The sequence below is a fragment of the Bactrocera neohumeralis genome, chromosome 6 (genome assembly GCF_024586455.1).
Source record: "Bactrocera neohumeralis isolate Rockhampton chromosome 6, APGP_CSIRO_Bneo_wtdbg2-racon-allhic-juicebox.fasta_v2, whole genome shotgun sequence".
In the NCBI taxonomy this organism is placed as follows: Eukaryota; Metazoa; Arthropoda; class Insecta; order Diptera; family Tephritidae; genus Bactrocera; species Bactrocera neohumeralis.
Window position 1 is genome coordinate 33,931,086 of NC_065923.1, and position 16,033 is coordinate 33,947,118.

At 38.9% G+C, this 16,033-nt stretch overlaps 1 protein-coding gene across 2 annotated transcripts in view; it reads left to right on the plus strand.

Annotated features, from left to right (window-relative positions):
* LOC126761240 (ankyrin repeat domain-containing protein SOWAHB-like) overlaps positions 1 to 5,259 on the plus strand; it is a 100,070-nt gene extending 94,811 nt beyond the window's left edge. For both annotated transcript variants that reach the window (XM_050477237.1, XM_050477235.1), the window contains exon 4: positions 5,224 to 5,259. In XM_050477237.1, the coding sequence (XP_050333194.1) occupies positions 5,224 to 5,244 (21 nt within the window). In that variant the 3' untranslated portion in view covers positions 5,245 to 5,259. The remainder of the gene's footprint in view (positions 1 to 5,223) is intronic.
* Positions 5,260 to 16,033: the final 10,774 nt, after the last annotated feature.

A 16,033-nucleotide genomic window follows, 5' to 3' on the forward strand; every position in this document is an offset into this window, starting at 1 on the left:
GAGAAAATGCACTCACCAAAAGTTTTTTTCAATAAATTGAATTTTTCGTTGGGTTTATGACATGTAGAGCTATCTTTTTGGAAACAAAGGTTGTCCACATCAACATCCTCTAATTCAGATATGAAAAAATCATTAATCATGACTCTATATGTATATAGTTCTTCATTGACTATAACATTATGACCGGCTTCATTGTAAAAAATTTAAAAGGGCGAATCTTTGGTCCAACTCTGCCTATAGAGCACACCAAACACTGCCTTTTTAAGTATGTAACGGCGTCTCAACAATGAATTATCATCACACCAAGTTCGACAATTATGTTTGTTAACGTACTCATTCAACCAAAACTGGGGTTTTTTCGATAATCGGGATCGGTGCCAATCTCGTTTTAGACCCATTTACAGAACGTGCGACGCGCATGATGATCGTGCAGTTTCAATTCTTGCAGGAGTTGAATTTGGTAAGCTCGCTAACCAAGATCCTTCCGCAAAATCTTCCATAAAGTGTTATTGTTGCTGGCGCTGGCGGATGGATTCTCTGTTCCACAGTAAATAGGTTAGCTAATTCTGTTGAATAAGCTAATTGTTTTTTTATTGCTTGGTTATTGTGGTTGTAACGGTTACCTAATCCCCGTTATGATGGTAAGAATTACATAAGTTTCAGGAGAAGACCTCGAGTCCCCGTGAGAATCGAGAGTGACCTCTACGCAACTTAGTTCTGGATACTGTAACATGTTAAACTCCTACTTATCCAGAATCGACCCTGACATATCAATCATATGTCCAGCGTGCACCGAGTCTCCCCATGACATTTACCACCGCTTTGCGTGCTCTGTACCCCGTCGAAACAGCACGTTTTCTGGCCCTACCGTTGGATGACCTATATGACAACTTATCTAATCATAACCATCCTAACGAGGTTTAGATAACCGTAACAGCATTCTTGCTATTTTTAAGTGTAGTGACTGTTTTTTATGTTTTGACGGATGATGGCTCTTATTTTTTTTCAGTTATGTATCGGGTATTTTTTAAGATGACAATTGGTTCATGACATTAATTTCATTTAAATGTTGACCGCGGCTCGTCTTAGTGGTCCATTCGGAAAGTCCAATTTTTAGGGCAACTTTTTCGAGATATTTTATCGACCGTTTGTTCAGCGATGAGGCTCATTTCTGGTTGAATGGCTACGTAAATAAGTTGCCGCATTTGGGGTGAAGAGCAACCAGAAGCCGTTGTCCCGAAAAATGCACTGTTTGGTGTGGTTTGTACGCTGGTGGAATCATTGGACCGTATTTTTTCAAAGATGCTGTTGGACGCAACGTTACGGTGAATGGCGATCGCTATCGTTCGATGCTAACAAACTTTTTGTGAAGAACTGAACTTGGTTGACATGTGGTTTCAACAAGATGGCGCTACATGCCACACAGCTCGCGATTCTATGGCCATTTTGAGGGAAAACTTCGGAGAACAATTCATCTCAAGAAATGGACCCGTAAGTTGGCCACCAAGATCATATTTTTTGTGGGGCTACCAAGTCTAAAGTCTTTGGAAGACAACATTTCCGAAGAAATTCGGGCTATTCCGAAAATTGGACTTTCCGAATGGACCACCTAGAACATTTAAATGAAATTATCTTCAGTAAATTCATGAACCAATCTAACGTTTCAAATAAAGAACCGATGTCAAGCTCTTAAAAAATCACCCGATAGAAATCAGAAAAAAAGTTTGTCATTGCCTTCTGAAGCCCAACAGTTTCCAAATTTTTATACTCACTTATTAGTTACACCTAAACCTTATCAATATATTTAACAAAATGTTTTAGTTCAGAAAATTATAATGTAAAGTATAATAATCGTATCAACCTTGGATGAAATCAGGTAATAACCATAACCTTTTCATCCCCTCTGGTTGACTCGAAAAAGCGGAAGTTCCTTCATCGCGTGGTCTCCATTTTAGAACCGATTGGTAGAAATGAGAACAATGAAAGACAACATTTTCATTATAACACTACGAGTGCTTGAAGTGAATATGAATGAATTATAGGATTATATAAAAAAAGAACTAAATATTCTACTTCGGTTACTGGAAATTAAAATTCAAATATTTGATGTTGCCCGGGGGGCTACTTTGAAGATGTGTTTTAAGATTATTTGATTATCTTATCACGCTACCTATTCTCTCACATACAACAATGCTAACCGCTTATTTATATCTCAAGAAGTCTTATGATGGCAGGTGGGTTAAAGACTTCATATGCATACACATATTTTACTCCTCATTCATTCATTCATTGACTGAGTATCTCATTTGAAATCGCTACTGAGATGAAGTGTTTCAATTAAGCCAGACTCCGCGTATAAAATCGTACTTCCTTAATGAGCGATGCATCAATTCGTTTATTTTTAAATTTTTTCGCATTGGCAACAACATTCAGCAGCGTTTCGGGAGCAAAACATTCAATGAATGTCGAAAATACCTGGGGTTCTCAATTTGTGAAATGAATTTTAAGTGAAAATCTGCGGGTGGTTTTGTTCGTTGCCACCATCGAACAATGCGACAATACGACATAAAACCCAACAGCTGAAAGCAACAAACAAACAAAGCAACACTCACCCACCAAGTCAATCAATCAGGGCAATATGATCACTAGCGCTACGAGCAAAACCAATCAGTCCACTCCACTTGCTTCTGCAGCAAATAAGAACTACAAGTAATCGCCATTAACTGCGCGGAATGCACAAAATCTCAAAAAAAAAATTCCACATGAAGCGAATTCGTTTCATTTTTAGTACGATTGTTGATTTAATTGTTTGACTAATTGAGAGATTTTCTTTTTTTAATTCTCTTGAGGCCGCAGCTACGTGATCGCTGCCAATCGATTGCAACGAATGATGCGCCCTGATCCGTCGGCGAATGGAACACTTCGGCCGCTTTTGGTTGATCCTTAGCGTCAACTAAAGTGAAGTATCACATGGTTTTGTGAACCCCCACTTGGCACTCCAACCGTCACTCACTTATGCAATTGTTCGACTTGTAATGACTTGATTTTGACGAAGTGAACTCATTCGGCCGGTGCACATCGGTACATACGCGAAACTGCTGATTGCCGGCCGTGTTGATGATGACTCGATTGCATCTCATAGCTTAACCCATTTTTGGAGCCAATGAGGCCGGCATAGCGGCGACACAGGCATTGTCGCACCAAAAACGTTCCGCACAAAAGGTGGACGACAACAATAAATGCATATAAGTAAGGCTTTGCGACAACGCGGTGGCGTTTTATTTATAAAATCGCCCATTCGTGTATGAGTAAACCGAATTAATTAACTGCGCGCTGCCGCAAAACCGCCGCACAAGTTGTCGCCAAGTGACACGACCGCCAACAACAACAGGATCCGCTGCGCCAGTTTTAGATATCGTGTGTTGTTTTTGTGTTTTTTTTTTTTTTTGTTACGGCCGGATTGCACTTGATGTCTTGTTAGACAACCGGAGGACACACAGAAGCAAAATTTCACCACTAGCAACACTAACAACACCACGATTCCATCGTCCATTTACGAGCGTAGTCCATTGGCTGAGTTCACATTTCATTGAGAAAACAACATTGGTCACGCGGGCACATAATCTCACCTCCACTCGCCAGCGCTCACTCCTCCACTCCACCTGTTACGCGCTACAGAGATGACGTACGCGGAGCGTAGTCTACGAACAAATCGTGTTCCGGCTGCCAGCGCATGTCCGATACATCGGCTATATCACCAGCCATCGAGAGTTTGTGGTGCAGTGGCTTGGCGCCAGTGCCGCAACAACTATCACAACAATTGGCTCACACACAGATCGCAATTTAATTGCAAAATCTAAATGGAGATTTATGTAAATTTGTGAATTCCCTCATACTGCCCGCATCCATGTGACATTCTGTATACCGGGACGCATACATACTATATGTGGGAGCCGCTGCTTAAATCGTGTGCCTGGTGTGTGGCTTGATTGGCCACTAAGCTTGGGAAATCGTAAGCATTTCCCCTGAGAAAAGAGTTTGCAAGCTGAATTCTCGCTGCGTACATTTTGGTCAAGATATTCTTGGCTGTGGTGAGCGCTTCTTGCGTTTTTTGCAGCAGCAAACAATTAGTTGGCATTTCGAATTAACAACTTAATTAATACAAATTCCTAGTTAGGGCATACAAGATTTCAACCAATGAAAGGGAATGTGCTCGAATTTATTTAATTTAGCTACTTATGTATATTGCTGTGAACGCAATACTCCAATGGACTGAAACTTAAAAACGGTCATGACTTATTGAAATTTTTAAAAGAAATATATTGAAGATTACTCGGAGAAACTGACGAGACGATCCATAGTAAATTCGTAATTCAAAAATTTTGAGATTATTTGTGTATGAATTATTTTCCACTTTTTATTTTTAAGATAAATTTATGGATCCATCATTCTAGTATTATTACGATTTGATAAACTTCTTTTTTATTTATTTATTTATTTTTTATTTATAATAATTCATATAACAAAAAGAGTTTTATTATATAAATACATAAACGCAGCACTGGCTACGAGGCCTTCAGCCGTCTTGTAATTATAACTAGGTGAAAAATTCTAATTGCTAAGGGTTAGTAGAGATGTAATTTGCTTAAATATATTTTAACAAATCGTTGGTTTTTAAGAATCTATATACAATCATCACGTTTTTTTCTGAAGGTTCACTTAGTAGTTTTATGAGATCAATGTTGTCAGAGTTGTGGGCTGTTGGGTGAAGCATCGGACAGAGTGTGAGTAAGTGTTTGATAGAAGCAGTGTCATCGCAAAGGGGGCAAATGGATGGGCTTTTACCCGATAGTAGGTGGGCGTGTGTTATGATAGTGTGTCCAATCCTTAATCGAGTATATGTCTGCATTGCGCTAGTTGGAACTGTTGACGAGTAGATTATACGATTTCTGGCTGGGTTTATGACCGCGTAGTGATGTTTAAATGTTTCTTCTTTTTTACATTGTGTTCTTTCTCGACAATCCCATTTTTGGTAGATTGCCTTAGCTTTGATCCAGAACAATTACAATATTTTATTATAGGCTGGGTGCTGATCGTTGAAACAGTTAGAATTAAATACTCGTACTATGTTTAAGTATTCAATAATATTATTTCTACTCTCTGAATTATTGTTTTGTATATTAACTTAACAAGCATCTAAAATTTTCTTTTCTTCTTTTTCAGGATCCATTTACGGTAAGTTAGAACTCGAGAAGAATTCATATATTACATATCCTACGAGTATGCATTGTTATGATCTTGCAACATCAACTGTAAACCCCCAGAAAAACATCGTAACAGTATGCTGTAATGAAATCAAGTCCTTTTGGAACAGTTTATTGTAAATTATACACATACTGACTAATTAGTTAATATTTCCACTGCTTCATAAATTGATTAAGGTTAGATGCTATATTTAGAAATCTCGTTTATGACGCAAATAAGAGTCAAGGCAATTATTTTTGCTTCATCTTCTCAAAATTAAAGAAGCACTACTTTATCTTCATATCCTGAGCAGGGCATATTATATATGCTACAATGTTCGTAACATCCAGAGTGAACCTTCGGATTAAATATAAAATATAATATAAAAAGAACCTGGAAATTGTAATTAAACTTCCCCTGGAAATGATATTTCAAACATATTCTGTTATGTTGGTAAAACTATCCTTAATAAATATGCCAAATATGAGCGCGACCAGTGTTTGCAGCAGTTTTCGTCAACCAGTAAAGATTTTGGTAGATACAAGTAATTTGAGTATGAAACGCATTCTTCCCCGACTCGTTCCGATAAAGAGGAATTTTCTTCAAAAAGAGTACCGTGGACATGCTTGATTGTGCGAATTCGGAACCCAAATTCATGGAGAGCATTATAACAATCATCGGAATGAAAGGAAAAAAACTAGCCGAAACCGATATTCGTTGTTTGGTGCATCATGAATTTGTTCCGAAGGGGCAGACGGTCAATAAGGAGTTCTATTTAGCCGTATTGAGAAGTTTGCGTGAGAACGTCCATCGAAAATAGCCGAAATTGTGAAGAACCATACATGGATTTTACACAATGATAATACACCATCCACGATTGTGACCGAGTTTAAAGCCAAAAACGCAATGAATAGATTTGGCTTCGTGGGATTTTTTCTTGTCCCCAGACTGAAATAACCTTCACAAACGATTTTCAGTAAAAATTCCTCACTCCAATTTTTACTGTAACAGTCTAAGCTAATGTGGTGCTAATGTAATGTATTTTCTTGACAACCATATGAAATATCATATGAGAGATTTTGTCAGTCTCAAAAACTTTAAATCGGCAAAAATGTAGAGGTAATCTCTAGAGTCTGGACTTTTGAAGCTTTTATCGCCGCATTAGTTCTTTATGTTTGAAACTAACCTAATCGCATGGACCTAAACTCGTATAATACTTACGCCGTATAGCGAGCGTCTTCGCATACCTTTCGTCAAATATCACTTTACTGCTGTTAAGCGCCAAAATGTCCACTCTCCCGTTTGAACTCTTGTATAAAGCCAGAAAAAAATGTGTCTACAGTTAAAAATTCATAAAGGCCGAGGCTCAGTGAAATATTGCCAAAACTAAAATCTAAAATTTTTTCGATTCATTTTTCTTTTACTGCTTGTGTCGGTTCTTTACACACTAACCCTTTTACGAAATTTAGACAAAATTCATTAAAGTTACAACAAAATTTTTAATATTGACTTGAAAATAATGGTGAAGGATGTCTTCTGAATCACGCCTTAGGCATTTTAACTGTATTTTAACATATATGAATAACCGCTATGAAGAAGGTAGAGCTCACTGTATAATTTCTGACATGACTAGAGTTATAAAACATAGTTTAACAACTTAATAATGCCACAGTGCCACAACACCATCACCTGTTGAGCTGCCGATGGAGCATTGCTAACACGCGCTTGACGACTTGGCGCTCATTCTTTACAAACATAGTATAGTGGAGGCATATTGCCATATATACACCTATACCAAGTCACAAACACAACGATGACTTATCGCTAGCCTCAGCGCTCTGCTGTGCTGCAAGCTACAATTACGCCTTTTTCACCTTTCCAGCTGCCCGGTGCGAATGCTTATCGATCGCTGTGGCTGACAAATAAGCGCCTCAACACGCCACTCTCCAACGTCCATCAACAATACGAATTGGCAGGAGGTAGTTATGAAAGCAATTAAGGATATCGAATAACGCTCAAAAAATATCAAAACCGACGCTAAGATATTGAAGGGTAGACAGTGCGTTCGGAGCCGCAAGACACAACCTAGCAAAGCTCTCACCTCTACACCAACACTTGCCTGCGGTGAGAATAAATGATGACGCACAGCAGCTGATCAATAGCACGCGCTTGAAGAGCCAATAAATCATTGTGGCGATAGCCTGACCCCAGTCATACATACAAATTTTTTCAGAATCCACCCGAAAAGCAACGGAGTTTAGACGAATACAAATTTCAATGCAATAACCGCTTGGGAACCTCTTTTGCCAATTGACTCTTTAAGCAACCTAATTAGTAGCGGCGAGCGTTGCGCACCTGCCAACCGCGCATGCGCAACGTTGGTGACAGAACAGGACGCAGGACGCGCGCCTACAAAAACTGGCGCAAAAGCATGCCGAAGGCTATGATATTTGCGCAAAAAAAATTATTGGGCGTTTGCTCATTAAATATTCGCATTCGTAACCACCGTTCATTGTCAACTAATAACTACAGCAATAAAAAATTTAATTGCACGCAGAGTAAAAATAATGTTACTAACAAGCATGATTAAAGTAAACAAGCTCAATTGTCGTTTAAATGACAAGTTTTGACAACTCGTAAAATGACATGGCCGCGGGCTGTCTATCGTCGCGAGATCGCCGTGCAGCGTTGAAAGGACGCGCCTACAAACGAACGTGCAAACTCGTCGACAGTCAAGTGACACATACATACAAGTTCATACAGATACTTAAGCACCGAAGTAAAGAACCTTTGAGACAGTGTTGGTGTCTCACTACATATATAGGAGCATTTAGGACCCCTTCGCTGCACAATTGCTCGACTAAAATTAATAATCCGCGTAATTTGTTGATTTTTAGCCGCGCAAACACAAAGCACACAATTCAGCGGCGGCTCAACGTAGTGACCTTTTGTGGCGTCGCCGTCACCGTTACCGTCCCCGCCAACGCTGCCGCGCGTGCATTTGTTTTGCGCTTAATATGTCATTTAGATCGTTTGCCGACGATAAGCACGTCAGCCGTCAGTCGGATTGTTTTGGCTGATGGTTTGACGTGGTTTTGATGTTGTTAGTCGGTTCGTTAGCTTTGCGCGGCTCAGTTTCACTATTCACTTTTACTTGTTTTTGCCTTGTTTTCAAGTTATTTTCTTTTTTTTGTTGCTTATTAAGTATCGCTCATGAATTGGCCTAAATTACAAGTATTATTTTGGGAATAGTGTGTTGAATGCTCAAGTTGTTTTACCCTCGTTGCAGGGTGCGGGGGGCGTTTCGGTGTCAATGCGAAGCGGAAATGTAATTTCTAATCAATTAAGTCTTATCGCCTCAATAAATAGAAAATAATTGCTTCTCATAAGTGACAATGGCCTGTGGGGGTGGCTTTCTATTTAGCCGTAAATGATAGCTTGGAAGAAAGGTCAATGCAGTAAGTGTGTGTTAACGGCAAAAAGTGCCTTGGGAATGTGCACATATTTTGACAAGAAATTATGATTTCGATCTTTAAATGCCGCAATAAGCACGAGTTATTATTATTGTTAGCCGGCATAATAGCCAAAGCTGTTGTTAATAATAAATCTGTGAAAATATGTATGCTGTTTTGATTGAGCTGATAAGATTGCCGCCGTGCTATAACTAGCTACAGGAATAAGAACAGGTGTTTTCATATTTTAGGTAATTAACGGTTTTTTTATACGTACATATAAATACCATTATGGTATATGAACAACAATTTAACATCAAAAAACTTGGCATTCCTTAAAATTTAACTACGGCTTCTAAATCTTTTTCTACTCGTTCTTCTTGTTCTTTATTGGTGTAGACACCGCTTACGTTGTTCTAGCTCTTAGCTGCTTGGTCCCAATTGGAGATTCCTGGTGTAACCAGGTCCTTCTCCACTTGATCTCTCCAACAGGGTGGAGGTCTTCCTCTTCCTCTGCTTTCCCCGGCGGGTACTGAGCTGGAGTGTTTTCATTAATTCGGACGACATAACGTAGTCAGCGTAGCCGCTGTCTTTTAATTCGCTGAACTACATATGTCAATGTCGTCGTACACCTCATACAGCTCATCGTTCCCTCGAATGCGATATTCGTCGTTGCCGAAGCGTAAAGTACCATAAATCTTTCGCAGAACCTTTCTCTCGAAAACTCGTAACGCCGATTCATCAAAAGTTGTCATCGTCCATTGCTTCTGCACCATATAGCAGGACGGGGTTGATGAGTGACTTGTAGGGTTTGGTTTTTGTTCATCGAGAAAAGACTTTACTTCTCAATTGCCGACGCAATCCGAAGTAGCACCTGTTGGCAGGAGTTATTTTGCGTTGGATTTAGAGGCTGACGTTGTTGTTGTTGTTCCAAGATAGATGAAATTATCTACGACGTTAAAGTTATGACTGTAAACAGTGACGTGGGAGCCAAGTCGCGAATGCGACGACTGTTTGTTTGATGACGGGAGATATTTCGTCTTGCGCTCGTTCACCACCAGACCCATTTGTTTCGCTTCTTTAACCAGTCTGGAGAAATCACTGTTACACTTCTAGATATCTAAGACGAGTTCTATCCAAGGCTGAACAGAAGCATTAGATACGTTCCAGCGTATCTCTCATGACTACCTCCCTGCACTTTCTGCATGTAAGTCGTTACTTGTGCCCATCCGGCTCACACGTGATGTCAGTGGGTTTTGACTTGTCATTAAGCCGACATGCGTCCCGCAATCCAAAGACCGTTTGATTAAATAGCACGCGTGTTGTCTTTCGGGGTTTTTGCTTGGTGATCCTGCTTGTCCTTAAGGCATACCATCTCGCGCTGATCAAATCTGTCAACCCTTACGTAAATTTCATTGTATGTATATCGTCTTTAGTTACTTCTGTATTTCCTGTACTGGTTCGGTAACCTAACGGATGCTTTTTTGGCAATCTTATCAGCTTCTTCATTTACCGGAAACCAATATATGCGCAACCGCTTTTCAGCCGCCACTACATCTACTGCCTCCCTTCTTCTAAAGACATTTGCTCACGTAATGCGATGTGACATTATTGCTTTAACTGCCACTTGGTTACAGACGTATATATTGATTGACCCTTTTAGTGTGATTTAAAACCTTCTATCCCAAATAAAGCGTGAGGGTATGTGGTCTATTTTATACACCAATGTGGAGAATTCACTTAACTCCGCAATTCTTGCAGCTGCAGAGCTTTCTTCTGCAATGTGAATTGGTGGTAGTAGTAGTTCTTTGTGCTCTCGTTAAGCAGAGAACAGCAGAGAGTCCCCTGTATCCGCTCCAACAGTTTTCTGTATAAAATTTTGCTGACAATGGTCCACCAGCCCAAAACACCGTCGTTTTTTCATTTCCCTCCTCCACATTAAATATTCACATCAGTTTGGCACCCAAAATTACTCTTAGGTACTTGGCATGCCCCTTAATTGTTAATTCAACCTCGTTGAGCCTCGGGTTTTCCATGTTGGAATTTTTGTACCTCCTTGTAAAGAGTACCATATCGGACTTTTTCGCTATTCTACTCATTTTCATTTTTCTGGATTGTTGCTTTTGATGAATGAAAGGTTCTCAGATGCATTGTTTTAAGCAACTCTTTTACAACCTCTCCTCGACGTTGTTTTTGCAAAAGATTCAGATCTTTTCGTAAGAGTCTCGCCTGGGCGGGCTTCATACCCAAATCATTAACCAAAACGTGTTGAATGGATTCATAAACGATAATAAGCCCTCAGCTATCTTTCTGATACCAACACGGCGATTTTCAAGCTTTGTTTCTTTAACTCCTTCTATGTTATAACCGTTAACCGAGGTTAGTAGTACGACTCGCGTGAGGCAAGTTTTCGATTACTTCAGTTAATAGAAGTTAGTAGAATTTTTACCAAATGCTATATGCCACTTAAACAATTGTGTTCGTGATAAAGAAGATTCAAAATTATTTTTTCTCTGGTCCCATTGGAATCACTAAGAGTCAAGAGAGCAACATACCTATACTATATATGTAAGAAGTTTAGGTATATACGAAATACGTGGATACCCGAGTAAGAATCCAAAACCAAAATAAGTAAAATCCCAAAAAATTCATTAAATTTTCAGTCACCTTCCCAGAAGTTCCGTACTTCTTCAATAACAAAGTGATACTGAAAAAAATAAAAATATAAAAAAATTTGAGTAAAAATATAAAAAAATTGCAAAAAAATATAATCATTTTTTTCGATATTTTTTTTATTATATTTATTTTATTTTTTAAAATATGAACTAAAACTGTTTTACTCAAAAACAAAAATTCTGTTTTCAAACATTTCGCTTAATAATTATAAATCATTTCTCTTCTTTCTTCGTTCTTTTCATGTCGCCACTGCAAACGCATCCGGCGCCAACATCTGCTTGTTCGCAAACAAATTGCTGGAAATTGACAACATCGCTGCAATGCACCGCAAACCCGCGGTTGCCATCATCAATACCAATAAATCGTCACATCAACGCCTGCAACCGATGAACACCGCAACAACAACAACGAAAACAACAACCGAATGATCACACTCGCTCGCTCGCTACGTTACATCGCTGAAAACACCTGAACATTTAATGATCACCGATCATTTGCACCATCATTTACAACAAAAATAATGACAACAATGACACCACACTGACGTCGTTCGCTTCGGCACGGAATGACAAATGAATGGCAAACGCGCGAATGCAACGGACGGACTCTCGCTTGCTGCTCGCCAAAATGATGGATTATCTTTGAACTTATATCTGTTTGTTGAAATGTCTGTTTGCTGTGCGCATTTAATTTCACTTTAAAATGCCTGCAATGTTGCAACATACAATAACACCAACACACAGGGTGTAAGTAGAATTGTTTGTCTTTATTTATTATTATTTTTTTTTTTCAATTCGATAACATTACTTTAAGAGTGTTAATGTGCTGTTGTTTGTGTATGCATGTTTCATCTAATTAAAGTCTCATTAGCTTCTGTGGTTACAGCTCCATAATTAAATTTCAGCTATGTACATAGTGCTCTGGAATTGTTTAATGACTGCCTTTGTGTGCGCATTTCATTTAGACAAATATTTGTGTGCACTGAATTGAATTGTCTACGTTGTCATTCCACACTCTTTCCCCTACCCAACGGGTTTGTTTGTATGTACGCGCTCCGTATAGCTAATAGCTGTGGGCGTGTTGCGTCGATCATTATCTGTGTGGCAAATATGTGGATTGTCTTTCGTTTTCGTTTTAGTTCTTGTTTTTGTTATTTTTTCTGCTTTTCGGGCTGCCTTGAGCAGCTACTCGTTAGCAAAACTAACAAAATGAATGAATTTCTCATACATACTCTAGAGTAGAGTCAATGCACAATTATGGTTGGTGTTATTTGTAGAGCGGGTGCGTCTGTCGTGATGGGCGTGAAAGCGCCGACAGTTGTCGACAATTTAGACCGCTTTGCGGTATTTCTCTTCACATGCTTGGCTAGCGTATGCACGATCAGCAAGTGTGATCCTTAACTCCGTTCTCCAAATGATGATTAATGGCCCTGACTTTCTTTGGAACTGCGGCGGTTCCTCGCGCTACTTTATTTGCGTGGAACACGGTATTTTTAAAGTTCAATGCATGAGCATTTAAAGACAATTGGAGATGGTTATTGTTTAATTTAAATAGCTCGTATATATTTAAACACGCTTAGTTATAAAGGAAAGCGCTTCAATCACCTTCGATTCATAGTTAATTCAGTTAATTTTTGAGATTTGTATTTGGAGATATATGTATGTACCTTGAAGCACCGACAACCTTTCCAAATTAAATGCATAATAGTATTGCAAGTTCCGTTTCTGTTTACTCCTAGTGTTAAGTGCATGCTGAGGTAAGAATATTTTGCTTTCTTCAATGGCGCGGCGCCAAAAATTAGCGTATTAAAGACTTCCTTTTCTCCACATACTTTCTTGTTTTTCTTTAACTCAGCTTAAATCTACTTGATAATCTTACAGATGCGTCCGTCTACATTGAATACTCTGCTTAAATTACATGTGCAGTTTTATTTCAATTTTAAAGAGTCAACTCTGTCAAGTCTTCCATGGTTGAAAACTTTTTGTTGTCTTAATTTCGGGCTTTACTTTAACTAAGATTTATTTAAGCCTCTTGAAACGCCAGAAGAAAAGCTCTCTTTATATTTCCATCATGATTTGGTTATGGTACAACATGTCCTGGCTGTGCATTTTCTCTTGGTAGAAGAGCACAGAAACTGAAATATTGAGACATACTGTTATAATATTCTCCTTGTCTAGATTACCTTCCCTAAAGCCACTTTTAAAGGAAAATTTTGGCATAACATAAATGTAATATTTTGCTTGATGTTGACATCTTTCGAGTATCTCACAACAGCCATGTTACCTTTCGCCCCAATAACCTAATTTTTAAATCCTGACAAGAGCAACGAAGTGTATATCCTGTAAATAATATAAATGATCGGCGTGTCAAGCTGAGTCGATTTAGCCATGTCCGTCTTTGAGATATTAAACTGAAATTTTCCACACATCCTTTTTTGCCCAAGACGCTGCTCATTTGTCAGACCCGCTGATATCCGATTAGCTGCCATAAAAACTGATCGATCAAAATCATGTCCTTATTGAAAAACTTTTTTACTTTTCAAGATTTCTCCACAAAATTTAACATGAATTATAGAGGATAGTCCAGCAGTTGCCATACAAACCAATCGATCATTTCAAGATTTTTATGGGAAATTTTTTTTGACAAATTAAAGCTTCGATGGTGCGAAAGTTACAATTTTTATCTCATCATCGAGAGTCCAACTATTTGAAAGGTTTAGTCACTGGAAGTTCCTTATAATAAAGGGTGATCTAATTCGAGGTTTCCTACATTTTTAAAATAAAAGCATAGAAACTTAAAATTTAATGAGAAATGTTTATTATCATTCGAAGGAACATTCTTTGGCATTTATATTTCGGAGATTATCTCTTTCAAATGTAGGCCGCGACTAATTCTTAGATGGTCCATGCGTTGAGTCCAATTTTCGATTACTCCTTCGAACATTTCGACTGATAACTGGCGAATGACACGCATATTGTTTTGCTTCAAGGCCTAAATCGAAGCGGGATTGTCTCCATGAACTTTATTCTTTATATATCCCCACGGGAAAATGTATAACGGTGTGATATCACACGATTGTAATAAATAATAATAAATGCATAGATTGATGCTATGTGGGGGAAGTGGCGCGGTCTTGTTGAAACTATATTTTGCCGAGATCACGAGTTTCAATTTCAGGCATCAAATAGTCTTGAATCTCTGCAGGTTGCTCTTTCTCCAAATGCGGCAATTTTGCTTGTTGACGTACCATTGAGCCAGAAATGGCCCACGTCACTGAACAAAATTTGGCTCCAAAACATCGGATTTTCTTGGTAATTTTCAAGAGTCCATAGAGCGAAGCGATGTCGCTTTGGAAAGTCGAACGGCTTCAGTTCTAGCACAAGCTGCGTCTTCTCGTTCCAAACTTCAGTCCAACGGCGCCAAATCGACTCTCCACGATCTTCGTGTGCACTCTCAGCTACGGCTGCTGCATTTTCTCCAATACGTCTATTCGGTCGAATATTTTGCAATAATGAATGCTGGGTCTCAAGTTGGGTAATGCTATTGCGATTAGTGCGCTGTGTAGTCCGATTATGTTGACCATAACTTGAGCGACGCGCGCGAAATACATTATTTACAGAAGTCTTTCCGTGATGAAATGCCAGACAATACTGTAGAAAAATAACATAACACCTGGACACGACTCACACGTATTCTGCCAAGAAAAGGCTAGTGAAAAACGTACCTCTACTTGGATCACCCGTTAAATTAAGATACCATATCTTATAATATTCATATTTATTTTAGTATTGGAAGTTCAACTTAGAAAAGCTCATGAGTTAAAAAAAAACTTTCTCAATTGTACCATATTTAAATCTGTTTATTTCCCTTCTTGGCGTATGATTTCATTATTGTTTTCGTTCCTTTATACACTATTTTTAATAAGTCTTAACTTTCTAATAGACTACTAAATCGTTAGTTTATAACCCTTACTTCATATGAAGCATACAATTGCTCCCAATATCCCTCATATTGACCTAACTATTATCGCTCCCGTATGCACTTTGCATACAAGGACCCTTGCACTTCATCAACTGTATGCAACAACGCCTTTGCATGGCATTCGTGCAACGGTAACCACGAACAATCCAATACTGCCAAGCAACAAATAACCGCAGGCACATTTCTTATCAGCCAAATATCAAATTTCGATCAAAAACGCCTTCGAGCGACTTTGCATCAAACTGACAACGGCAAACGTTCACAACTGCCACACAGCCAATCCCCCGAGAAGTCAGTAACGACGGCGACATCGGCAACAACAAATTTGATATCAACGCCGATTCACGCGAAAAGTAGTTACCACCAAGCGTTTCCCGCAGCGCATAAATAAAGCAGAAGCCTGCCACTTACAACTTACAGCTCCCTATTTACCACTCTTCAAGCGACTCCTCCACTTTTAGTTTAGTCTTTTTGTATATCCTCGACAGCCCGACGCGAGTGTGTATGCGTGCAAAAGGTAACTAACCATACACATCCCAACCGGTGACGTTGGATATCGCATGACCCTCATTATCATACTTGGCACCATTAAAGCAATTTATTTCCGACGCTGCTCATTTTCCTTTTACACTTCCACTCTTGACTTTCATTGCACTTAAGCTTGCATTTTTGTTGCTTTG